Source organism: Phaenicophaeus curvirostris, chromosome 5 (assembly GCF_032191515.1).
Source record: "Phaenicophaeus curvirostris isolate KB17595 chromosome 5, BPBGC_Pcur_1.0, whole genome shotgun sequence".
Classification (NCBI taxonomy): domain Eukaryota; kingdom Metazoa; phylum Chordata; class Aves; order Cuculiformes; family Cuculidae; genus Phaenicophaeus; species Phaenicophaeus curvirostris.
In genome coordinates, this window is record NC_091396.1 from 18423928 (window position 1) to 18451541 (window position 27614).

General features: G+C 40.4%; 1 protein-coding gene across 4 annotated transcripts in view; it reads left to right on the top strand.

The window, feature by feature from the left end:
• MOB2 (MOB kinase activator 2) overlaps positions 1-27614 on the top strand; it is a 117734-nt gene that overhangs the window by 84135 nt on the left and 5985 nt on the right. For 3 of the 4 annotated variants that reach the window (XM_069857747.1, XM_069857746.1, XM_069857745.1), the window contains exons 2-3: positions 22058-22218; positions 23437-23530. In XM_069857747.1, coding sequence (XP_069713848.1) covers positions 22058-22218; positions 23437-23530 — 255 coding nt within the window. Of the gene's footprint in view, positions 1-5488; positions 5507-22057; positions 22219-23436; positions 23531-27614 lie in introns of those variants that run through there. The other variant, XM_069857748.1, reaches the window with a different exon arrangement.

Genomic DNA, 27614 nt, shown 5'->3' on the forward strand with positions numbered 1-27614 from the left:
AGGGGAAAAAGTTGCTCATGTAGCTCAGAAGGACTCGGGTGAACACTGAGACGTGTGTGACTAGTGAGACCAAAACCAGACTCTTTGGCAAAGGATGCGCAGTAATTTGATTCAGAGGAATTTTGACCTATTCTGGTTTGCAAGGGAAAATGTCACCACAAATATTAGGATTAGCAGCCTTGCTCTTCAACAACTGCAGCTTTTTGTTTTGGTGAAACGTGTTCAGATATGTTTATCGGTCCTGTGAAGAATGGCAGTGCTTCTCCAAAAAGGAGCCTTGTTCCTCCAGTGTAACTTTATTTGGCAAGCTTTCCCTTGTCCCTGTTTCCTACTGTTGGTTGCCAGTTGTTAAATGTTTGTCAACAGAAACATTATCCCTCTCTTCCTCTGTTGACTCATGTCTCCTCTCTCCCCAGGCAAGTTTAGGAGAGCCATTTATTAAAGCAGAGTGTTCTGATCATAAAGCGGCTGAGCTCTGGCTGTGACTTAAACTAGAGAAGTTCACTGGCTTAAAGTATGCTTGATGAGAACTGCCTAGAGTTGCTCTTAAAGAAGCGCTCTGTTGCAGTACTACTTGGTACCCACCCGTTAAAAATACTTTCCTGTAGAAAACATTAGTTTAAGGAATTCAGGCGCTTTTTTTTTCAACTTTTTGAGAAGTTTAACATCCCTTCTTTGCCTTTTTTTTTGCGGGTGGGGGGGTGGGGGGGTAGTGTGGTAGTGGGGTGATGCCTATAATTCAATATGGTGTTACACAGCTGGTCATATAATAAAATCCTTTGGCCATTGGCTTGCTATTCATGCTGTGAACCCTTTGAAGTTTTTGGTAGCTGTTCTGTTGGCAGCACTCCCAGATGTAAATAGATGGGTGCCTCTGTAGGGGAGAGTTGCCAAACCTTTTGTTCAGCATCTATGGCAGCTTATTTTAAAGTATAGGTAACTTCCTGTGACTTAGCAATGAAACATATAGTTCTGTGATTTGTTCAGTGCATGCTTTTGAGAAAGTATAATGTTAATTTTGTCCTGCCATCTCCAACTGGAGCATGTGCAGAAACTGTGCATAATTTTATTTGCATTTTCCTCCCAAGTTTTATTTTCTGCATATACTATGAAACAGTTGTGAAAGCAGGAAAAAGTTGTTGTACATGAAATACTTTGGACTTGGGAATTAGTACCATAGCTTTATTTTGCTAAACTATTACTAGATGGGAGTGATCACTGTTTCGTAGCAGAGGTTTTTTAATGTGTCTTTCTTTTTTTCATTTCGGGTTGTCTCCTTTTGCACCCATTTAGAGAAATGTAGAGACACAAAATCTTACTTTACGATGCCAGACCTGGTGCTCTTATTTCTTTTCTTGAATATACTTAAGATGCCTCATCTGGCTGTGTGTTGCTTCGTCTTGCTTTCAGTTGCTTCAGTTTTTGTTCTGTAAAACAAACTCATCATATTCTGCAAAGAGCTTAGACAGCGTAAAAGCACACTAACTAGGAGTTTAGGTAAATATAATGTCAAATCAAAGTTACCTTATTGCAAAAATGGGATATCAGTGCTTAAGGTGTGAGTCTAGTGATGGTAAAAGAACGAATCATATGGGACCTCACTTAGGCTAAAAAAGGTGGCCTTTGTTGTTGTTTGAGAAAAACAGGGAGCTTAAAGGCATGGTTGAATGCAGAGGTGCTATACTAGCCTAACAAAGTGACCAGCTCACTTCTTAGCACTTACGTCGTAGTCATATGAAGTTAAATGAGATGAATCCCACAGTACTGTAGTGCTTTACCATGTATTTCAGAGTAAGTGTAGAACAAAGGGTATCAAATACCACTTCTAAGCCTGCCTCCTCCCACCCCCAGACACTACTGATTGCATTTTCTGTAGTCTATATGGAAGATGAATCGATTACTTTGGATGAAGTAATTTTTCTTCTGTTGATCAGACCTACAAATGGCTTGGTGATGAGATCAAAGGATATCTTGCTTGTGCATAGCCTGGTGTTAGGAATAGCCTGCTGCATTTTAGTTTTTTTTTCCCCTGGCGTATCTGGGAACCATCATCGTGTTCCCTCCTTGCCCTCTGCAGGCTGCCAAGGACTTGGAGAAAATCACAGTGGACAAGGGATAGAGTGCCCGTCTTTTCTCTAAATTGTCATCAACTTTTCTCTCTCCTGGTCGTGAATTATAAAGCTCACTTCTTTTAGTATGATACCTTATCAGTATGATTTTCTTCTGTAGCAAATTTGTTGTATGTTATTTACATGAATTGTACTTACAAAATAACTCAGTCTCATGAAGCTTTTAATGTGCAAGTTGTTTTCATTAGTTAGTAGGTCCGAGTCCTCCTGGCTGCTGGGTGCCAAATAGTGTCTGTGTCACACACTAATAATAATGGCTCCCAAAGGAAAAATCGGTACAGGAAGGAAACAAAGAGTGAAGTGTGAGGAAGCAGAAAGGCCTGAGAAGTAGAAGCAGCAGTCCTGAGAACCTGAAGAAGGTTTAAAAGAGTATGGGGAAAGACAACTAAACCAGAAAGGAGGGAAAATGTAACAAAAGCAACAGATGTGCTCTCAGCCTTTCTAATTAATTTTTTATGAAAGCTACTGTTAGGTTTATTACTCTTTTAAATTATTAGTGATTCAGCTATGAGGAACTCTGGAGATGCTTGTATCTTTCATCATAAGGGTTAGTAAACTATGTTTAATACTTCAGGGACCAAGACTACATGTGTATAATGATTTTAAAACATTAAAATACCATTAGAAAAGTGTCATCTCCCCTTTAAATTAATAATAGCGTAGCTGAGATGAAGTTATATGTATTCCTTAGCACAGTGTTAAATTAGGGCTTTTGTTTCACTTCAGATGTTTTTGAAATATGTTAATCTTATTTTCCCCCTCTCCTATAACTGTGTAATTATTTAATTCATGGTTAGGAAGGGAAAAAGCAGAATGGATGCAGTTTTTCTAGTTTGTTTTTTTTGTTGTTGTAGTTTTTGTTTTCTATAAGTTGGGGGCTCTACAGAGAGGTAGAGGGGAAAGGGGAAAAATACAGTGTAAAAAATTGGCATATAGTTCTACTTTGGAACATTGATGGATTAGTTGTTCAAGCTTTTTGTGAAGCAGCTGAGTACTGCTAGCTTCTTTGGAGAGATGTCCTTTTCACTGCCCTCGTGTGGGATGAGTGGAAGGTGGACTTGGGTATGTGAGATCTCTCCTCTTTGGTCCCAGTGGATAACTGAGCTGGCCGTATGCATTCTTCGGAGCCACATGCTGCTGGCTTCAGGACACAGTATTCACTGACTGTGCCAGTGCTTGAATCGCAATTCAAATGCTTGAGTGTGGCTCAGAACTGCGCCACATTTGCTGTTCGGTGGCACTTTGTGTCCTGCACAGGGGATTTTCAGAGACTACGCATGCAGCTTTGTCATTAGTTCATTTCTTTTGAAGTCTCCAGTGAAATGGAGTCCCTCTGGTATAGTTGACCAATAATCAGTGATATGGTGTCAGGAAAGAGGAATGATGGGGGCTACAGAGTTGTGATGTCGTTGTGTAATGGCTTTAATAAAGTATGGTACATAGTCCAGGATGAGTGTGGGAATAGATAACTTAAAACTCCTTTTTCTCAAAAGAGGAGCTTCCCTTCTTACAGCCATGAGCAGGGATAGCTTTGGATACCAACCAAAAAACAGAATAACCAACCCCACTCTTCCTGGGTCAGTATGCCATTGGCATTAGTAACAAAGTGGATTTTTTACAGATATTTTTCAAGGGTGTAGTAATTTGTCTTCAGCGATAGGGCAATAATGATGGCTTCAGCCAGGTATGAGCAAACTCATGTTGGTGTCTTGGATAGTGCTAGGTGTCTTTATATCCAGCACTTAGAGGGTTTTTTAAGAAATGAATTCCTTATTTGTTCCTCAGATAATTCATAACAAGATCAGAAAGAAGCCAAGTTAATTTTAACATTAGATTCTGTTTCACAAGTAATCATTCAAAGTTGTCGTAACCGTATTCGTGAAATGGGATGTAGGTGAGCAGAGGCAGTGTTTGATGTAGCTGTCTCTTCTCCACTGCCTTGACTCTTAATGCTCAAGATTGCTGTTGTCCATGAAGCTTGTGAGAAGACTAAAGCAAATATTTAAAAAATCAATGCTATTTTATCCTGATTTAGATAGGAATATTTTTTAATAATTTAGTCAGGTCTACTGTATTAGAAAGTAATTAGAAAGAGCCTTGTTTAACATTAGCTAATCTGATTAATGCAGAAGTCTGAGGACAGGCAGAAGAGCAGGGAAGGAGGGAGGGCAGTGTGCAGGGAAGGGGCTTATAGGCAAAATGCTCTTCAGAACCACGTAAGTTATTTTTATCCTGTTCTTTTTCTTTCTCCCTCCCACAACTTTCCAGTCGACCAAAATAGTTTAAAATGTCTATGGTTCAGGGCAGCTGACATCACTAATAGTTGCACTCAGCCTTGCTGTAACAGGAGCTTATTCCTTATTCAATGACAGCCTTTCAGAACTCTCACTCAGCTGCTTGGAAAGGACCGGTGGTGCCATGGAGCAGTAACATCTGGTGCTCTGTCAAGGTGTGACAAGGCAGGAGGGGCAGCTCTTCTGTGTGTATGAAAGCATAGCTGTGCTTGTGGAGATTATTCTTTGACATGAGCGTCCTGTCCTCAGGACAGAGCAGGTTGCAGTGGAGGTTAGCCTGAGTGGCATTGCCAGCCTGGTGGACTCATTGAGCTGAGATGTCCTTCCAGAGGGGTGGCTCTTCCTTTTTGTGCAGGCGGGTGTTCCCCAGCATACTTGGGTAGCAAAGTCTCTTCTGGTAGTGGCTGCAAAAACTCCTAGCGCTTTCCTTGACAATCAACCCAACTGGGAGTTTTTGGACACTTCTGACAAAGGCATGTAACAAGGCAGTCTCCTTCTGGAGCTCAGGAGTTGAAGATGTGGTCTGGAAATATGCTGTATTTTGCTAGCAGTCCAGTGAGCCGTGCACCTCTCCACTTCTTTGGGGATAGTGATCTGTTTGTTCACTTCTATTTGCTGCAGGAGTGTCATGACCCTGGTGAGTTTATTAAAGTTGGTGAACCATGTGCAATATATTAACTTAAATAAGTCTGTGTCTTTCCTCAGAGGTGTTTGCAACATTGAGCTATATTTTTTTCTAATGTATTCTGCATTCTGTGAAGCAATAGCCAGAGAGGGAGGACTGCTAAAATTCTTCTGTGTGTTGAAATAACTCTGTAAGGTGTCTCCAGAGCTAGTATAGAAAGGGCACCTGCCCCAGTGTTTAACAGCATTTTCCTCTGTGTGAGGAGCAAAAATATGCTGCTTTTTTTCCTGAAGATCTTTTGTGGACGCTCCAAGAACAACAGATTTGATTGCAATCTTAAACTTCTGAAATTCCTCACCCTTCTTTTATCTTGTTTCCTTTTTATGTGTCTGTTTCACTGTAGGATTTGCTCCAGATTTTAGTTGCCTGTTTGTGCCTGGAAGATGATTAAAGTTTATGTAAGTGCAAAGTATCAGTGTGCAATATATGTCCTTCTGGGAATTCACTGCAAATCCTGCTTTGCTTCTTTGCTTCCTGTGTTGTAATAGCCCATTTTTCTGGTGCTGCCCTTTATAGAGAAAGTATCTATTTCACACTTAATTTCTATCTGCTGTTCTCTGGTATCCCAAACCATCTGTGCACCCCAAAGTCTTTACCATGTAGAATTATAGGCCGAAAAAAATCCTGTAGAAGAACTTTTCTCTTTCTATCCTTGATGATCTTTGCTGAGAAGGTGTGGATGTTAGGAAGGTCTCCCATCAGTTGTTGTCTTGTCTCTAATATGGCTAAGACAAAATGTATCTGTTCCCCAAACGTGCATCTTTCCCTGTGACTACACGAAAACTGATCATGTTCTTTTGTTGTTCTTTTCTTAATTCTGGGTTCCATAAGGCTCAACAGAATCTTAACTAAGACTTCAAATTGCTTTTGGAGAAGATGAGATTTTGCTTTTCTTTTAAGAGCTGCCAGCACGTAGTCTATGGAAAGAGAAGGATATTGGATGTATGGCTTTAACCCTTTCTTCTAGTTTTCTGTAGAAAAAAAACCCTTCTTGGAGTTAATGGAGTCCATTAGCATTGGAGCTAGGTTGTTTGAGCTTGTCAGAAAATGCTGCTTTGTTAGTTTTCCAGGTCCTTTTCTGTTTGGTGCTGAAATAAGTTTAGAAGTGTCCTTGTTCAGACAGCAGGGACTGGTGATAGCAGATGCTCCCCAGGTGAAAGGAACATTGTGGATGTCTCCAATTCCTTTGATTTTTTTAAAAAAGGAAGAATCAGCAGTGTGCACAGCCATCCTCAGAACAGCGGGTAGTGACAGAATATTAAACCCTTAAGACAGGTTAATACCTGAAAAAAGCCCTAATTTTGGCACACCATACAAAGGATGGGAATTAATGAAGAAAGAAGACTTGAGCTTCTTCCTGGTGATCTGTGAAAATTCACGCAGAGGAGAGGTAACATTAGGTGCCCTTGGTAGCACCACTCACGCTTCAGACACTTACCCAGATCTGTTCTTCAGTCCAATGTGACCACGGATCCCAGATTTGGTATACCAGAGCCTTAGAGGGATAAGTGCTGACAATCGGCAGGGTGCATTTGGCAAGACATGATAAACTAGGTTGTGCTGATTCTTCATTATATAAAGTCCTTGGTTTTCATGTGACTACCTTATTTCTTCAGAACAAACCTGTGCAGGGGAAAAGATAAAGTTGGGGTTCTGAGAACACCATCTGTGTGAGACAGAGGGGAAACTGTATCCTATCTGTATTTATTTTTCTGTTATTTTTCAGTATTCAAAGCTTTTTTTCATGTAGACATTGTCCAGATATACAAAAAGTTTTGTTATATAGTTCATTGGGTTCTTTTGACCCACACATTTTAGTAGCTGAGCTAATTAATCTGTTAAGTGATTTCAGTTACAAGCTTTTGGAGAAGAATTCCTATTGATTTTTGAAGTAGAGACCTAAATACTAAGAAGTAACTGAATCACCCAACAGTGATGGTAAACTACACTCTTGAGAGAGACTTCTCTGTGCTGGTTAAGGGCCATCTTTCATTTCTTCACAGTGAAACTGCTAGTGCAGCTGTGCACGAGTGGTATGGTTCCATCTCTGCAAAACCAGTACGAACTTTGGTTGCAGCCAGGAATTGAAACGGGGCTTCTCAGGCGAGTGATGCGGACTGTGTTTGGAGAGAGTTAACTGGACATAACCATGCCTTGTTTAGAGGTGTGATATCGGGTTGCAAAAGCTAGTGTAAAAGCATGACTTCACATTGTGTTCTGAGGATTAATTGCAAATCCAAACGAACAGTTAAAGGCGCTGCTTGTAATTTGCACACACAGCTCAGAGAATGAAACAAATTCAGCACACAACTGCACACCTAATTTTTATTTTTTTTTTAAATTACTAACATTCTTTAACACATTTCTTAGCTTCTTAATTAGAAGAATGAATATGTATTTCAGCAAGTCTTTGATAACTCTATGAGTTTGAATGTATCTGTGTTTGGGGGGTTTCTGATTACTAGTGGATCAGTATGTGTCTGTAAAGGTGCTTCTACTTGAGCTTTTTCATCTCCCATGGTGTATTCTGAAAAGTAGTAAATTAGAGTGGGAATCACTGCTGTCTCATGAGCTAATTAACAGTGGCTAATCTAACTGTACCAGTAATTAAACTATTATCCATCTTTCTATTTTTTTACAATCAGTCATTCACAGATTTTTTTACTTTGACCCATGATTCCACAGAGTCTGTATTTTAAGTAGATTTTTCTTCTGTGGTGCAAAGAGGTGTTTTCTAAGAAATACTGAAACAATTGTGTGCTGTTGATGACAAAACCAAATAAATAGCACTATATCATTCTGTCACAAAGTTTAAAAATTAACTACATAGTTAGATCAGTGAATGTTTTGTACATGTAATTCGCTAATGAAAGTTACCTAATTAAGGTAATGCTTTGATTCCTTTAACCTTCAACTCTCTTATCCTGTGAGGAGAGACAGTTTGTGCCTTCTAACTATGGATTTCAGGTTTTTTTGTTCAACAAGGTGGTTCATACTAAGACTGAAAGGCACCACTTCTCATGGGATCCTGATCTAAGGCGTGCCAGGAGGGATGGGACTTCCCTGATGAATGAACTTTGCCTTAAAATAAAGCAAAAATATTAAGAAATGAAAAAGATCATTTTTTGATCTTCAAAGCTGCCATTGAGAGAACACTGACCTTGACCCATGGTAATTTCTGGTAAATAAATATCCTTCTAAATAAAATGCTGTGGTTAATTTAAAGTATGAGATGTGTGGAGCTTGATACAGTGAATGAACATTTCAGGTGGAGCTGCTTCTTCCTCACATTGGTATTTGTTTGCCCAGCCTGTTCAATAACTGGGTAGGTAATGGAATTCCTCAGAGCTGTGTCTCTCAATGCAACAAGATGTATTTGTATGTGCTAGTACAAATGCTTTAAAAGTGAGTTTATAGGTGCAGGCATACAGAATTGCTTATGAATAGTGAAAACAACTTGTTTTTTTCCCATGCTATATATCTAATTGAGTTGATACTGTTTACTGAAGCTCCTAGAAAAAGCTGTGTTGTTTGAAGTATCTATGTTGATACCTGTATTTCTGTGTACACTTTCACTTCTAGTATTGCCCTAGCACTTTTCTGCCCTATTTAAACTACACTTCTTAGGTGTAAACCAAACTGTGTTTATGTGAAGGATTCAGCTGTTGAAGTCCTCCCTACTGTGAGATTACATATAGGAACTGTAGTAGCAAGGTTTTTGATTTGTTTTCACTCTCTTCGCAACAAAAATAACTGGCTTATCCTTCCAATGCAAGGAACTCTTTGTGCCTAAGTAGTTGTAGTTTTCCCAATCTTGCCAGAAATAAAAAAAGACAATCCTTTACTGTTTCTTGTCCCTGGGGAGCTGAGGAGACAACTACAAGAGAGCTCAGCTGCAAGCTGACATGTTGCACCATGTTGAAAAATGTTTATCTATTGAGACCACAGACTATTGGAGTGAGTACTCCTATTAACTGTTTGGGGACTGTCCCACAGTCCATGTTGCCTTCTTTCATACTGCACAATATAATCATAAAATATATTTTAAGCCATTTTTGTAGACTACTAAAAGTTGAGAGTTGTAAAATTCAGATTACAAGTAGATTAGATGTTACATGTGCCAGTCCTCCCAAACATAATATTGCAGGTAAGGTGGGGAGCTTGACCTTCATATTTGTTGTATTTCCTTTGTTGCAGTTTTGTTTTTTTTTTTTTTGGCTACAGTGGTACTTAAAGCTAGTTAGTATATCTTTGTACAATGAAAAACACTTATCTAACACTAGAGCTTGTAAGGAAAAAGGCTGTGAGGCAATGAAAACACATCTTAAAAAGGCAAACCTGTCTGCACCCTGGTAGTCTCTGAGCAGAATAGACTGTCTGCATTTGTATGTTTTGGTCTATATAGCAAGAAGTCTGACTGCTGAAACCAAGTTGCCATGGTGAAGTAATTCCAAGCAATTAAAGCACAGTTCTGTCCTGAAAAGCAGCTCTATGCAAGCTGTGTTGTGAAATCCCACAGTTATGACGCCATGAGGTTTCCAAATCAATTTTGCTTGGTTTAGAAATAAAAAGATAGCTTTGCAAACTGCTAGCTTTACAAACTTCATAAGGAAGATAACAAACAGGATCTAGAGTAGTTATGCGCTCCGGTGCTGAACTCCCTCTCCCTGCAGGTGGACCAAAGCGTACTGCACCTAGCCTTCTAGAAAGATAACAGGGCTGCATCAGAATAACCAGGAGAAGCAGTTGCTGTCAGAACTTGAATTTAATCATGGCACAGAAGTCAAAATAACTCTTGAGTGTGTTCCAGTAGAAGATTACAAGATAATAAATAAATAATTGAAAAAACCCCAAAACAACAACCCCACTGCTTAAGAGTTGTCTGAAAAAACCTGGAGAATAGGTATGTGAAGTATGTTCCTGTGTTTTTTAGTACAGTAGATTTACATTTTCTTTCAATTTACAGAGTTTAAAAACCTTGCCAGAGAGATACAGACTTTTTTTGCCAATTATGTTCTTTTTAGTTGTTCTTGCAAGCATTTTTTTCTGGTCTCCAAAATTTCAAATCATGTGTGGAAAAAACACTATCCTCAGTATTGTAATAAGCCTGACAGGCCTACACTTGCCTTCCCCAATATGAAAAAGGTGTTAAAAGCTACCCTAAAACCTAGTCACTTTCAAATCTCGGTGCAGATGACTTGTTCTCATAGCTCTGTAGTGTGGGAGATTTCCCCACTGCAGTGTGTAGTATCTGTTAAGAGCACTGGGCTCAGTAGCTCTGCCATTGTCTGCTCTCAGTTGACAGCCACTTTTGTCCTTCGCCTGTGTGTTTTAATTAAAGAATTTAAGGGATACTAAAGATCTCTGAATTATTTTCCAGTATAGAGAAACTGTATACTTCTGCTGACTTCAGAAGGTCCTTAGATAGCCAGTTCAGATATGTAAATATTTACATACACAGATATCCCTGGCTAGGTTAAACGAACACTGTTCATAGGGTCTAGCTACAGTATGGGAGTATATTTAGCAGTGGAGTATCAGAAAGAAGCATTTGTGTTGATAGAATACAAATGACATTTTTCCTCTGAGAGGTGAGGATATTGGAAGTTTGGGCTTATATGGCCCTGAAAGGACCTGTCCAACCCAAGCTATTGTGTTATTCTATACAGGAGCATCCTTATCTTGGTATTGTGCTCGGGCCCAGGGGCTTTGGAGTGAGCACACCTGGGGACTAAAAGGAGCTGCATGTTAACAGGACAAACCCCGGAACACAGAACTCCAGTTAATGAATTGATGAATGGCTGGGCAGAGATGCCCTGGGATGTTAACATGATACGATCTCTTTTGTCCCTTTGTGCCCTGCACCAGGGTCTGCTCTGAGGATGCAATTATAGGGGTGAAGGTATCACAAGCAGGAGAGAATATGCTCTTAGACACCCTCTCAAGTAGGGATTTACTCTCTTTCTACTTGGTTTTTGCCTTCCTTTGTCAGACAGCCAGAGTTTGCCTACAGCTAGAGACTTGACAACAACAAAAACAAACCCAAGAACCACCACCCTGTGTCTGTCACAGACTCAGGACTTGGGCACCCTATGATGCAGTGTTCTGCATGTTGTATAAATTAATTGTTGCAACACTGTTAATCTATGACCTACTGAATCTCTTACCACAGACCTAATTTGGCTCCACGTAGCGCTGTTGAAAATAAACATTAGGAAAGATTTGTGTCCTTTTTCTTTCCTAATCCCCAGATTACTAAAAGTCTGGACTGTAGCAAATCACTTAGCAAAAGAATCTTGCTGAGGCTTCGTGTTGGCACCTCCTGGTTTGAAAATGAAGGCTGTATGGCACAGAGACGAAAGAGAACATTTCAAAATTAGGAATGGGGTATTTGCTTGGATAAGGTAGTGTTCTGTGTTTTTACTAGTGAATGGTTCCTTTAACATTGCATCGCTAGCTCCTAGAAAGAAATAATCTTAGTCTCCCATCTGACATCCCATTCCTTGTGTTCCTAGGGCTCTGTCCCACTCAGCCCCTCCCAAGTGTGTTGGCTGGAGGGGAGCCTGAACCAGTGCAGTAATTATATGTACAGAAGACCCTACCCAAAGACAACCAGAGAGGCTGGATACCTCCTCTCAGTCTGAGGGAGGAGTTCTGGCAGGTACGCCCAGAGAAGAAAGGAAACTCTAGTCCAGTATGTTTTACCACAAGAATGCACTCCGCACATTTTTGTAGCATTAACTGAACTGTTTGCATGTCTGGCCTTGCCTCTGTAGCTGTTCTTCCCAGAGCTGCCTTGAAGATGATGGGGGATCCTGAGCAGAATAGAAGAAGCAGCAGCAGTGGTACTTGACCACTGGCAAATACCTGGGAGTTTCAGGCAGCTAATATGCAGCTGACATGCCACTATGGGCAAACAGTATTGTCAAATACTGAGTTAGCACAGGGAGGTGACATGCAAGAGAAGAGAGAACGAGGGAGAGAAGTAGAATCGTAGAATAATTTAGGTTGGAAAAGACCTTTAAGGTCATCAAGCCAAATTATTAACCTAGCACTGCGAATTCCACCACTAAACTGTTCCTTAATTGCCACATCTACACATCTTTTAAACACCTCCATGGACAATGACTGAACTGCTTCCTTGGGCAAGCTGGAACTGGCTTGACAACCCTTTCCATGAAGACATTTTTCCTAATATCTAACAAACTTTCCCTGGTCCAACTTGCGCCCATTTCCCCTCATCCTATCACTTGTTAACTGGGAGAAGATACCAACACCCACCTTGCTACAATCTCCCTTCAGGTAGTTGTGAAGAGCAATAACATTTCCACTCAGCCTCCTTTTCTCCTGACTAAACTCCAGTTCCCTCAGCCACTCCTCATAAGACTTGCGCTCCCAATGCTTCACCAGTAGGTGGATGGGGACTTCTACAAAAGGAGATGGAAAGACCCGATGTACCAGAGACAGAGATGGAGTGTGTGTGGGTGCCCCATGTTCTCTTTGCCCTGCCAGCAGCACCAGCTGGAACTCAGTTTGGAATGTTTTGGGCTTTCTGTTGAGAAGCAGCATTATGAAATAATGTTATGGCACTTGTCACCCTTAACATGCCTGCCATGCCTTGGCACCACTGTTTACAGCAGAGCATCCGGAGGCCAAACAAAGATTCCCTTTTAAGGCGAAGAAGTGCTATGAGAATCCAGAAGAAAAAGTTTCCCTGGCATGTAGGGTACATTCTTCTTTCCTCCTCCTCTTAAATAAACTATTAGTAACTTTTAAAAACAGAACAAAAATGAAGAAGCGTGGCCAGAAATTCTGCCAAAGACATTTCATTCTGCGCAGCCCCCTTAGATCAGCACAACAGCTGAGCCCTGGAGCTAACCCTGGGCAGGAGAGGGGAAGAAAGAAACTGAGGTCTTGGGGTCTGTCAGAGACCTGGGGCAAGAGAAAATCAGAGTGGAGACTGTCTTAAAAAGCTTAGTCTCCTTCCCTTCCCTAGGCCCTGGAGAAACAGTCTGACCGCAGCAATCCATGAACAATTGTACTGTATGCATTACTGGGATTTGAGCTTGCTTTCCAAAACCTCACACAACTTCCCTTCCTATGCTGATGTTCTTTTCTCTTCTTTCCCAATTCTGAACATGTGTATATATATCTAGGATTTGTGTTCTGGATGTGCTGTCATATGGCACTTGCAGCTGAAGATCTAGCAGTGATAGGAGTTAAAACAGGACGGGATTGCAGAAGAATCTCCACAGAGTTAATAATCTTGTACAGTTTTAAAGAAAGAGGAAAAAACGGATACTGTCCCTTATTTTTTCTGAAAGGAAGGGCAACTCTACTGATGTTCAAATGAAACTTGTTATTCCTCTTTTCTTGACTGCTATACAAATAAAGGCTTTGAATTACGAAGAAGTAATTTTTTTTTTTAAAAGCTGCTAGTGCCTCTAAGTTTCCAGTCCTTGTCCTTAACTGGAGGGAAAAGACTGTGGGCTGTTGGAGTAGAAAACTGGACAGTCTTCAAGAGTTTGTTCCTGTCCTGTAAAAACTGGCATAACTTGCTTCATTGTTCTTGGTGGGAGTTTGTCACTACGAGTCATAAAATTTAGGTCATAAAACTGTTTCCTTCCTGCTATGAATGGGTTCAGGACTCCTATACTTATGTAGAATATTTCTGACTGGAAATTAACTGATAACTTTCCAGTAAAAGTGTCACGGAAGAAAAAGGAAAACAAGGACATCTATGAGCAGCCAACGTCATTTTCCTTCCAAAGCTGTAGGCCTCCATCAATGTTTGAAATATTTGTGTGTTTCTCTTCTGTAAAGGGAGTACATCAGAGGGAGAGAGCTTGCATATTTAATTTGTTTTACCTTGATGTGTTTTATTCTCTCCTCTGTTCCACTCATAGAATGGTTTGGGTTGGAAGGGAGTTCCAACCTCCCTGCCATGGGGGCAGGGATGCCTCCCACTTGACAAGTCTGCTCAAAGCCACATCCACCCTGGACTTGAACACTTCCAGCAATAGGGCAGCCATTCCCTCTCATCCTATCACTGCATGGCCTTGTAAACAGTCCCTCTCCAGCTTTCTTGAAGATCCCTTTCAGGTGCTGGAAGGTCACTATAAAGTCTCCCCAGAGCCTTCTCTTCTCCAGGCTGAACAAACTCAATTCTCTCAGCCTGTCCTCATATGGAAGGTGCTCCAGCACTCCAATAGTCTTTGTAGCCCTCTTCTGGACCCGTTCCAGCAGTTCCATACACTTCTTATGTTGGGGATTCCAGAACTGGAAGCATCACTCCAGATGGGTCTCATGGGAGCAGAGTAGAGGAGGAAAATCACTTCCCTTGAGCTGCTGGCAACGCTTCTTTTGATACACCCCAAGATATGGTTGGCCTTCTGGGCTACGAGCATATGTTGCTGGCTCATGTTGAGCTTCTCATCAACCAGCACCCTGAAGTCCTTCTCTGCAGGGCTGCTCTCAATCATGTTGTTCTCCCAGCCTGTACTGAAACCACAGGTTGCCCTAACCTTGCACTTGGCCTTGGTGAACCTCATGAGGTTCACACAGGCCCAGCTTGTCCAGGTCAGTCTGGATGACGTCCTCTCCTTCTGTTGTGATAACTGCGCCACTCGCTTGGTGTCATCTGCAGGCTTGCTCGGGGTGCAATTGATCTCACTGTCTATATCACGGATGAAAATACTGAACAGCACTGGTCCCAGTAGAGACCCTTGAGGGACACCACTTGTCACAGATCTCCATCTGGACACTGAGGCATTGACCAGTACTCTCTGAATGCGACCATCTAACCAATTCCTTATCCACTGAACAGTTCACCCATCACATCCATATCTCTCCAGTTTAGAGGGAAGGACGTTGTGGAGGACAATGTCAGAGGCTTTACAGAAGGGCAGATGGATTGTGGGTGTTGTTTTTCCTGTGTCCAGTGATATGGTCACCCCATAATAGAAAACCACTAGGTTAGTCAGGCAGCACTTGCCCTTTGTGAACTCATGCTGGCTGTCTCAAATCACTTCCCTGTCCGCCATGTGCTTTGCTTCTTATATCCCATTTGACTCCTTACCCAAGGAAGGGAGGAGAAGCTAAAATGGAAATATGTGGTATATGTTTTAATTGTAAACCCTTATTCACTGGAAAATATAAAAACATGAAAGTATTCGTAAAGATTGGTTTAAAGAGATGCTGTTAAAATGTTGGCTTACTGCCTCTCTAATTCTGTGTTGGCTTATGTTTTAAGAAGCTAACCCTCGTTCTCAAATTACCAAGAAAGAAGGTTTTGGCAGGAATACCTCACTTTGTAATACTTCATCAGTGGAGGATATTTTAAAACATGATACTTGAAAAAGAAAGGAAAAAATTACAGGATACAAATCAAAGACCAAGATAGTTTGATACATCCGGTAGTTCAGTAGGGTAGAGGTACACCTGAGTGAGGTGGAATATGGTGTTGCTGTTGGAGACTGTAAGTTTTCCACATAAATGTTTTGGTTGGGAGCGCACCATTTCAACCCCAAAATTTTCCAGATTATGAACTACACAAATTATAAGGTGCAAGCTAGGTTACTTGAAAGTAGGCTCCAAAACCTCAAGTGACTTTTTAAATGTAATTTGATAACGTTTCTGTGGGCATCTTATTTTTTGATCTTCCTTAAAATAGATTTTTCTTTTTGTACTATTTTTGCATGTGTTGCACTGAGCCGTGGGGCTTTTAGTCTCCTGTTGCCAACACTGATTGAACACATCGCAGCTGGATTGTTGAAGTCAAGATGTGCTCTCTTCTAAACTTGCTAGGATTATACCAGTTAACCTTGGGGAAGAACCAGGGTCAGTTACTAGATAATTAAATATTATTAATCACGGACTAAGCATCTTCGTCCTGTAAGGTTCATAATCTGTGGCAATTTTCATTCTCGCAGATTTGAGATGGCTTGTGAGTTTTGAAGTTTGCAAACAGGGAGACATATTTGCCGTGTCAAGCCTGTTGGACCAGTTCTGTCAATTTTCAGATGGAAATCAGTGTGTGTGAGTCTGGGCTGGAGCCTGAAAGTGATGCGTGATCCAGAGGGCGCAAAGTGATCGGAGTTTTTGCCTGCAGGTCTGCTTCTCACCACTACAGGTTTTTTTCCTGTACTTTTCTAGCTTTCTGAAATCATTCTTTTATCTGGTACTAAAACCACTTCAATACATGGCATTAAAAAGAGAAAAGCTACTGGTTACTTGTAGTTAAAAAAGAAAAAATGAACATCCACTCACCCCAAGGGTAGCTGGGTGTGAAGGGCAGGAGATGGTGACTGAAGTATCATCACTTGTCCTCAAAGAGATTTCCATTTGAGATGCAGTGTAAGAAACTGCACAGCTTGCTGGAGATAGCTGTGCTGGTTCCTGCTGGTAAAAAGAATCCTGAACTGGCAGAGATAATCTTAAACTGCATGATTGATTTAGGAAAGTTTGGCATTTAATAAATAGTATTCCCTCTTTATGATCAACCTTGTAATCAGATTCTCATGGCCAAAACCGTGGATGCCCGGTACTATTCCAAAGTGGTGTGAACTACATCAGGTTATGAAGCATCCACATAGTGGACAAGGCCTCTTTCATGCTGCTTCAGTTCAATCGGATAGCTTCATATGTGTTTCTTTCCAAACAAACCATATCAGTTTAAACTGAGTCGTACCTTTTGTAGTTTGAACTTTACAGCCAGTTTCTGCCGTGGAATAGGAATAATACTTTTCTCATATGATTTTAAAACTAAATTAATACCTGGATGGTGCTTTGAAGATGCTCCAAATTGTGGGGTGTTTTTAAGTCCAGAAAATGCTGGACGTCCGATCAAAAATGAATAGAGAGAGAAGTATTAAAAGAGTATCTTTATTAATGGAGATGGGATAAGAAAACAAGCTGGGAAATTGGCAGTTTTACTTTATCTTAACAAAGCAGTTAGACTAGGGAAAAAAGTCAGCACAGCCCCATGGGCCTGTCACTTGGTGAAGCATCTTATACATCTTTCTCCAGTGAAGTCTAGGCAAAATTCCAGCTGCTGTGTTTTCCCAGGTGAACACAAGGCTGCATATGGAAGCCCTGCTAGAAGCATTAGTGAATGTACTGTCTTTGGCTGGATCCAGTTTGTTGAACTTTCTTCTAAGACTTTAGACAAGAGAGCTCTCTTCTGCTGTCTTCCATCGCTTTTCTCTCTCTGGAAGTCCAGTGATTTGGTCTGTGGCATCGTGTTCCATTGAGTGTCTAAAACCACATAGACACAAATCTATTTAAAAAATCAGTTTTTACTCTGGTTTGCCTGTCAGTAAAAACTGCTGAGTGCCATCTCCTTGGATTCGCTAAAAATGTTTCTTTCCTTAAGAAGTGGTTAAGCATCAATAGACAGCTTTTGGTCTAACTAACCTCTTGACAGACCTCTACCAAACTGTTGCATAACAGTTATTCCTCCTGCTGCTTTGGTGATACAGTTGATATGACATGGATATGTTAAGAAACATCCACCAGAATTCTCTTATTTTTTAAGAAAGACATAGGTGAACAGAAATCAGGACTTCAATTGGTTTTAGGGTGCCTATAGCAGCATTTTGAAAGGTACTGCCTTTTTCATGGTCTTACGTAAGATTTAGTTATGCTTTTCTGACAGTAATCATCTACAGGTCATGGATTTTGGTGTCACCTAAGTAGAACAGTAAAACTCTACTGTTCTTTAACTGAAAGCACGCAGAACAAGCTGTTGCTGAATGTGCCACTTTATGTTTACTGCTATAGTTTTCACTTACTAAGGGTATTCTAGGGCATCTCAGAAATGGCTACACATATATTTTCATATTTGTGTACTTTAAACATTAAAAATTGAGGAAGGTATTTTGAACAGGAACAACTCACAACAAAGGAAATAACATATGCTTTGTTTTTCACATTTTGAATTGGTTTCGGGTAGGTGGTCTTTTCTTACAAATCTTTGAAACAGCGGTGAACTTTGAGGCAGGGTAGAGCAGAAGGAAGGAAGCTAACATCTAAACTTAGGCTGTTTGGTAATTCTGGCAATTGTGAGGGTGTGAGTTTTGGTTTATCTAGAACATAGAACTCTTATTTATTGATTTTTAATCATTTATAATCATGTTTCTAAAACTGTTTTCTCTGTACTGTTTTATGCTCCAGCTTTGTAAGTCTGTTAAGAAAATGCTTTAGTATTGACTAGTGTTGACAGTTTCCAAACTAAACCCACAGTTTTACAGCCTAGACTGACTCAATTACAAGTAACTCTGACTTTATAACCTAAGTTCTGCATAATGGAGAGAAGATGTGTGGTCCAGTTCAAAACTCAGCATTCTAAGACTGGAAATTTTTTTAATTTATACTTCCAGTACTCGGGCCATGTGGTATCCCAGCTGCACTCCATGCAGGTCATGAGAATCTGCTGGTAGAAACAATTTCTGTGGCCTTGATTTAACTTTCAGCAGCTGTAAAAGGTTAAAAAGAAGTTTGTACCACATATGGTGATTTGATGTTTATATTTTGGTAGTGTGAATAAATCCTTTGGTAACAGTGATTACAGGCATTTTGCAGGTTCAGTGATGGTACCTATGAGTCAAGTTCCTTTTTAAACTGAGCCAAAGCTTTGGAAGGGTGCAGAGCGTGGGGTCCTTCGGGAAACTGTGCAAAATGCTCCAGTTCCAGCACAAGGCAGTTGTGGAAAGACTTGAGACAACCTGTTGAAAAGACGCAGTGGCTGCATTTACTAATCTAACAGAGAAGTGACATTCGGGTGGAAATGAAGGGGTTTGATTTTTGTAAAAGGACGGTGTATAGCTGTTTGCATTAGTGTACTTGTGAAATATATTTAGTGTTTATTTTTTGTTTCTTTTCTTGAAATGGGGAGAAGATGCTGAAGTGAGAATGAGATACACCCTATCTATTTCTATTCAGTGGAAGGTTTGCCTCAGCCTTGTATGTCTGGCTTCCTTCTGTGGTTTCCCACCACGGACTGGCTCTGTGGCAGACTGTCTTTGACCTTTTCATCTCTCTCTCCCCTCCTCCACTTCTCAGAAGACTGCTCTTAGCTGACATGGCATAGCCCTAACCTGGGGCCCTTGGTCCTGAAGTAAAGCAAAGATATAAAATCTGTTCTGTCCAAACTACTTCTCACTGACAACTTTTCTCCCGAGGTGTGGTTAATGACATTTGTCAATATAGTCTCTGAAGCTGAAGGTGTTTTCTGCATGAGTTCCTGGAACTATAATTTTCTTTAAAAATCAACTTATCCTTGAATTCCTGAATCCTGGCCCCCACAAACCAGACCAGAAAGCACTAAACCCAACCACCTGAAAAAAACTCTGAAGAGTATATTCAGAATATAGATCTTACTGTTGTCTGTCAGAGGCCCAGCAGGTATGAGGGTGCTGTATGGAGCGTGCCAGGCTTGGTTTCAGCAGCACAGGAGTAAGGCAGCCTGTGCTAGGAATTAAGCCAATCAGTGGCCTGGAGTGGTTTTTTGTCACCTCAGGGCCAAGTGCATAGTTTCTGAATTTATGCTGTTGACTCTCAGGGTAAGGTAGTTTCAAGTCTTAGCATGGTATTCCTGCAGAAGGAAGAGGTCAAACATGTTGCTTCATCTGCCATAAAGTCAAGTTACAGACTATTGAACAAGGCTGTTGTTTTAATGCTATAACTTTTTCCTTTAATATCATCTCAGGTTCTGTGAAACTCTGAAGTCTCAGGCCTAAGCATAAATTAAGTATATCTTAATATAATAAGGAAAGTGTATTATTAATAAGGAGTACTTCGCTGACAATCAGGAGCTGTTGGTCTAGCAGAGTAACCCCTCTGTATGAAAGGCCTTGCACTGAGTAACATCTGACTTTGCATGTCCTAAAACATCTGTTTGTGAAACAGGTACAAGAATTAGTGCAGATTAATTCATTAAATAAGTGCAAGGGACAAATCCTGGAGGTTTCATTTGAACTGGAATGCCCTGCTGTGGAAAAAGGAGACAGTGAGAAATGTGCCAGAGTAACTGTGTGCTAAGTTCATCTTCATGTATATTGGTTTTAATTTATTCTCATACTGCATTTGTATTCTTTAAAGGTTAGTTCTATGTCACAGGCATCTTCTACCTAACTACAAAATCCCCCTTTCTCATTAGCATATGGAAATGAGGTGTGACCATCTTTTTCCTGGCAGAGACTTCTTACAGTGCTTTCTGCACACCTATGACTTGTAAATGTATTGTGACCATATAAGTGTGTATTGTGCTGCTGTAAGTTTTCCTTAATTTTTCCTTGATGATGGCCTTCCTGAAGTTTTAAAGACCTCTCAGTCTTAAAATACTGGTTAGGGAGAAGTTGCAAGACTCAATGCAGGCTCAAGATAGTAAACAGTGGCAGTGCTGGTGGCTGACTTGGTAGTAAGTTATGGTGTTCCTTTCTTCTGAAGAGTGAATCTTGGTCACCCAACTGCAGTCCTGACAATGTGGATAATGAGTCATTCTCAAGATCGGTTTTAATGAGCTGATCTTGAGATCATAAAGAGCTCATAAAGACAGAAATCTGAATAATCATACTTTCTTTGGGGAGGCACTGGCACTTCAAGCAGCATTCGAGGAAAGATGTGAATCCTGACCTCACAGCGAAAATCAAGTCTGTATATATCTTGGTGAGGGGCATGGTTAGGAGATTATTTGAAGTTAAGAGACAGAATGTGAGGTTAGTTTCTTTTGGATGAGGTGTAGATCAGTTTCAACAGCAAACTTAATGCAGTCTGTACAGACAGGCTTGTCTTGGCTTTACAGATCCCTAAAAACCTCTTTAACCAGGAAAACTTGACATTAAAAAATCCTGGCATCTCCTCCTAGTATTCATGTGATAGTGCACATCAAGTATTGTCTTCTGCACTCGTCCGTCACCATTAAATACATCTTCTGTCTCTGGTTAGGTGTTTTTTTTTAACTGTAGAAATAAATGGATATGCAGCTTAAAAGCCTAAAAGACAAAAGTGCTGACTCGCCAGCCTTCCTTAGAAGTCCTTATTGAACCCCTGGCCCATAATATGGGTTGGGTTGGCTTGAGAGTCTGGTTTGAGGATGTTGAAAAAAAGAGTAGGATGAAAACTCTATTGATTACATCAAACACAGTAGAAATGGGAAATCACAATATGCCCTGGACATAAACTCATTTTTGCGAATGTGGTTTGTCTGCTTTTGTAAATCCAAATGGAAGGTCGTTTCATAGTACATTGGATTTTAAAGGATTTTCAGAAAAAAAAAAGCTGTGATCTTTTTGTCTCAAGTATCTCAGGAGTTGAGAAAGCTTGTAGGTAGTCATCAGTGCTTCTAACTAGAGTCATGGATGCTCACTTTCAGAAGGCTCCTATTATCTCAGAGGACATAGGACTGGAGAAGCGAGGAATGCTGTAGCTCTGAATAAGCAGCGTGGAAAGAGCATTTTTCCAACTGAGAGCTATTTTCTTGCAGCAGTCCGCTTTTGGTGTTCCCCAAACCCTCATTTAGCAGGCGACAGTTGTTTGTATGATGCAGTAGATTGTTAGTTTACTTGCATTAGAGCAGCTTCTTCAGACACAATGCCATCCTTTCTGCTGTCATGACTGTTCACAGGTGTGAAGAGACTGTAACTTGCCCAGGAATTTGCAATCTAATCTGATAAAAGGGGTCATGGAGATGGAGCAGCTCAGTTTCAAGTTTCTTAATGCCACTGAAAACTTCTAGTGCTACTTGAAAAAAGTTACTTGAGTTCAAATATGCTTTTTAAGAAACTATCCTTTGCTTTAATAAAAAAAAAAAATTAAGCTAAGGTGTGAGAAGGCAGGAGGAGCAGTGTAAACACAAATACAGGAGTTTGGATAAAACAGCTTATTTCAGGTATCTGTAGCTGTTCATCAACAGTAGAAGTGACCTTTCTCCTCTTTTTAATCTTTTGCAGGAAGTCCAAGGGAAAGCCAAATGGTAAAAAGCCAGCACCTGAAGAGAAGAAACTTTACTTAGAGCCAGAATACACAAAATCCAGAATTACTGACTTCGAATTTAAGGAGCTAGTGATGTTACCACGAGAAATAGATCTCAACGAGTGGCTAGCCAGCAACAGTGAGTATTGCGATTGTACAGCTCTGAGCTGTCCACACTCTGGAAGGCATTTGTTCACTCTATTTCTTTAAACTGTTTTCAGCGCTTAGAAAAACATTCAATGAGTATTTATGCTTACTGCATAATGCATGTCATTATACCTTGAATAGTAATTAAGCTGTCACGTACAAACCAACTGTGCTCAGCAGCATGGAAGCCTTGATGTGTTTCCTCCTTCCCGCTCCCTCACTGTGATACTGAGGGCATTGAAGTTTTTGATGCTCTTTTGAGGAGCATCAGATTCCCTTTGACCATTTGCTAAACTGGCTGGTTCAGCACATTCCTGACTGAAGCTGTTGGTCTTCCAGAGGCATTGTAAAAATGGTAGTTAATATATTAAGAATTGCATGTAAAGCAAGTTATACTTAAAGCCAGTATTTTCATTGGATTTCTTCTCCACCCTCCTTCTCAGCTTTGGTGGAATTACTGTGAATTTAAACTGTAGTCAAACTGGAACTCAGAGATGTGACTGACTACTGTGACTGAATGCTGTATCTGGGCACCTCATTTCTGATTTACAGTATTGGCTTACAGAAGGCTTTATCTGCTGGCCCTAACCTGCAGCTATAACCCAGTCTTGTTTACATTTTCAGCAGTATGTGGAAGTAGCAAGAAACTACTTTAAATGGCACACTGGCAAATTTTATAGAGACTTTATAGAGACAAATTTTATAGGAAAAAGTGAGGTGACCCTAATGAGTATTAAGATATTAAATTATCTCAGGAGATTTTTAAAAAGTAGAAATGTACTAGCTTTCATGCTGTTATTTTTTTTAAGGAGATAAGTCATGAGAACTATTAATGCTAAGAGCTATTAATTTTAAGTCTGACTTCAAAAGAATGTAGCAAATTGTATGCCGTCAGCTTGTAGTAGAGTTTTCTACTGTCAAGGTGAGGCTGATGATGGAGACACTTTCCAGTCTTGCCGCTTAGTGAGTAATAAGAGCTGATGCTTCATGGTGCTTTCATCTTAAATCAAAACAAGAGCTTTTCTTCTGTATACCTCTTTGCTTTGCAGTTCATCATTATACTCATTTAGCTAAATCATGTTTAGATTTGTATACAAGCTCAAGACTCCGAGGTCTCTTCATTTGCTCTATTTAAATAATTGTCTGGAGGATAACCAGTGTTTGAAAAGATTTTTCTTCTGAATTCCTTTCCTTTGTGTTTATTTTTCAGCAACAACCTTCTTTCATCACATCAACTTACAGTATAGTACAATCTCAGAATTCTGTACAGGAGAGTCATGTCAGACCATGGCAGTGTGCAATACGTAAGTCGATATTTAAAATCACAGGCTTTCCATGAAGTGTTCAGAGTGGCTTGGCAGGGGGAGGATGTCGGTTTTAGATGGCATTGGGCAAGTGTTTTACAGCAGACCTCTGCTTAGTGAGGATGTGGCAGCTGTTATCCTTTTCTCTCTCCTCAGCAGTGAAGGGTGGTGGAAATCTGTTTTTGTGGAGGACTAGAAGGACAAGAATCTGATGGTTCAAAGCTGGTTTTATAATGTCAGATCAAAGTGGCAAATTACCACATGTGTAGATTGCAGGGAGAAGGGAAGAAGAGCAAGAGAAAACTGTCCTTACTGGTTACAGTGCCTGGACTCCATAGAAGGCTGGGAAGGTTAAACAAATCGCGAAAACCTCAGAGAGTGCTTTTGATAGCTGGAATGCTGACTGAGCACCAGGCTGCTGACAGCCTCTAGCCTGACACGAGCCACTGGCTTTCTGCCTGAGCCCCTGGGCACAGAAGACACAAGTGGCAGCTTTGCAAAGAGTAAGGAAAACGTTTTGGCTTGGCACTTCCCCCCAGTAGGACTTTACAGTAGACTTCTTTAAGTGACTAGCTGTCATTTATGAAAGAGAGCTTTGTAGTTCTACTGTATATGGTGAATATAAGAAATAGTTACCATAAACTGCTTCTCCTGATTAGCACAGTCCAACATGATGGAATATGAGATCCAGTTGAGTATGAATAAGCCTGTTGTGTTGTGAGGTTTTTTTGTCCAGCACATGTGTTGATAGTTCTTTTCTTCCCTCCTCTTGCATATCCTGGGTTTAATTTAGTTGAGAAGGATTTTAAAGCGGAAGACTGAGTAGTTAATAGTACATCGAACAAACATCTCAGAGAATGTATGCAACAGAACCAGAGCGATGTATTCTATCTCTGACAATAATTACGTAGGGCTTGGAAAGGAATCCCTGCTTAATGCACTGGGCTGTCTTGTACACTTGAAATAAATATCAGAAGCTTTCTTTGAAAGCACTCTGAAAAATGCAAAGTGTATGGTGGGTATTTCTGCATGTAGAAGTTTGAAAGATAACTGTCATTAGAGAATTAAAGGCTGTGCTAGGGACTTTGAAAGCAGGCTGAAACAGAAAATAATAAATCCGTTCTGGACCCAGATATTATCAAAGGGAGACAGCATGTCTGTAAATGAGAAATGGTGATCAGTAAGGTAAGTATTTTGTTGACTCTTGCTCCCAAGCTTTCTTCTGTTTTAATCCTTGATGTAGCACTGGCTGTCCAAGGGACTGAATTTAACTGTTTATCCACTTCGCTGATGCGAAATAGTGGCTAAAAGGAGGCGGTAGTAGGGAACCTCTTCAAGTGTTGCTCCATTCTATGCTAGTGAGTCTTAAACAAGAGTTCTCTGTAAGCAATTTATGCTACAGAGTAAAGAAAGGAAGTGCCTGTAGGCAGCTCCACCTGTAGTGTATATTTTTAGTGGTGAGGACTGATAGCAGAATGTTCCTATCCTTTGTTTTGAAAAACTGAAAAATTGTGCTATTTGGGAGTAACAGGAATCGTGTACACTTGTGTGAAGCACATGAAACAGCTTGTGTTTAGCTAAATTATAACAACTTAAGTCTTCCTCTACTTGGGGGCAGGTGACTGATTCATGTTTGCAAACTGTAAGCCATATATTTCATTCTTCTATCATCAAGTGTGAAGTGTGCGGGTCTATGAAAAAACCACAGAGGTGAGGTCACCCGCTTACACACCTCAGTACAGTTAACCTTTGAAGGCCCTGTTCATAATTGTGTTCTCCAGATCTCTCTATGACAATTTTCGATAGTCCTTATGTTCCACCTTTCCTTGCTCTTCCCCTTTGGAAGAGATATGCCTAAATGGAACATGGACAACTACTTTGAAGATGCTAATTCATTCATGTACACTTATGACTGCGACAAAGCTGTATGTCGGCTCCCATTTTTTTTTCCTGAAATCTTACCCTGATAAAGTAAGATAAGGACATACTTATTGCTTTGGAGAAACACTTATTTATTGTGCCCCTGACATGTCTCCATATATGAAGAGTATCACCTAAACATCAGAGTCAGTTGCTGATAAACTTGACAGACACTCCAGGTTTGACCTTCTGTGGCTGTGATGTGTTTGTTCAGGTACTTTGGAATAGACTAGCATCTGTCTAAATTAAATTGTCGCAGAATTACAATACTTTGGAATAGGGTGCAATTTGCAGCTTTTTTCAATTCTAATTTCTTAAGTAGTAGTTCAGTATGAAGATCTGTATTCTGTTCCTCTTTTGTTTTTCCTGCCCAGTTTTGTAAGGCATGTTTTGGATCACACCATTCTGGTCATATCTCAGGCAGGCTTTTTGTATTTAGTGGGGAGATGTTGAATTAACTATTGAGAACAGGTTGCTTGTTAAGTTACTCTGCATTCAAATGCACTGAAAATACTCAGAATCCTAAGTTTAGAGAATTTGCTGGCAAAATAAACACCAGTTGCAGTTAAATATTTGAGGTAAGGTTTTAACATCTCAGAGGAGCTCCAGCCAACTGACAAACTGCAGACAGATGCAGCTTTCAGCCCTCTGTCAGATATGTGAGATAGCACAGCCATCTGCTCACAATGAGGAAGGGAATTTCTGCTTAGGGTTACTAAGAGACATCTGACCAAAACTTAGTCTTCTTGTAGAAGAGATAGAAGCATTTGTTGGCAAGGTGCGATAATGCCAAGAGGAATACCAGAACAACCAGTTATCCTCGAAATTTAATGAGGGTGGCATGAAGGTGGTTTTGAGAATTACTCAATTCTGCTCATTTGTATTTTTATCACTTACTGTAAAGCAAGTACTACATTTTTAACACAGGTGTTTAGTGTTTCAATTTAGTTATGTTTTATAGCTTATTACTACACAAAGTAGTTGTAAAGCACCATGAGCTGTAAACTGGTTTCCTAGCTGACATTTGGGCAAAGCTTTTCAAAAGTGCTGAAGTGCGTGGAGTAACTAAGAGTGTGTATACGTGCTGTTCATGAGGCTGATATTACAAAACTCCTGAGGCATAAATCAAGGATGGATGGAAATTTCTAGGCAGCCCACGGATAAGAGTGAAAGGTCTTACTTTGGTCCAGTGAAATCCCTTAATTCATAATTCCTTATCACTCATTTTTTCTTATCTTATAATCTCCTTTATCATGTCTACCTTGCCCTTAGTGGCTCTGCATATGGAGGGTATTTCCTTTTAGAAATCTTAACTCAGACTTGCAATGTTTTGCATTTTCTTATATTTAAGTTCCCCGAGCTTTATGCTTCTACGTGGTGGCTCCTTTCTTCCCCTTCGTCCCCTCCCCATTTAAATGTTGCTTTGCCCCGTCAAACCTTCAAAGTTATTCCAAGTTATTGTCAAGCACTATATTACCGCTCTTGCATTTGATACAACTTGCTATCCTGCTTTCTTCATAGCCGATCTTTGGTATTTCCAGCAAGACTATCTCTCCTTCCTTTCCAGACCAGACAATTTCCACAGCAGTTGCCTTTCCCTCCTTCCAAAAGATTTTCTTATGTACTGATGCATTGGCTTCTGTCATCAGCACAAACCCAGGACGTTTTACAGGAAAAGGGATAAAATGTGTGCATAGATTAAAATGCAGCCCCATGACTTCCGATGTGTTATATGTGTTATGCATAGTTATTTGCATCATAGGCTTTTCTCTGTTAAACCCATAATCATTTCCACCTGGAATTTAGAATTGAGCCATAAATTCCTCATGCTCTTCATGCTGGGAAAGTTGAAATCTGTCAGAATTTAAATGGGAACTAAAATAATCAAAATCTGTATCATGTGAGCACTTTTAGAAAAGTTCCTTTAAGTGTTGTTGTCTTGTCCTTACTGCTTCCCATCTGTTGCCTAATATGGGACTGCACTGTCACAGTGCCAGAGGTGGAATGCAGTTAGGCTTCTGCGCCCAGCTGAGCCCTTCGATGGCCCCAACCTGCTTCTTATCTTGTTAAAAGAGATAACTCCAGCACAGGTGGGAGCTGTGTGCCAGATGTGAGATGGGCTTGTCTCTTCCTCCAAGACGTGTGAAGACTCTGTTCACAACAC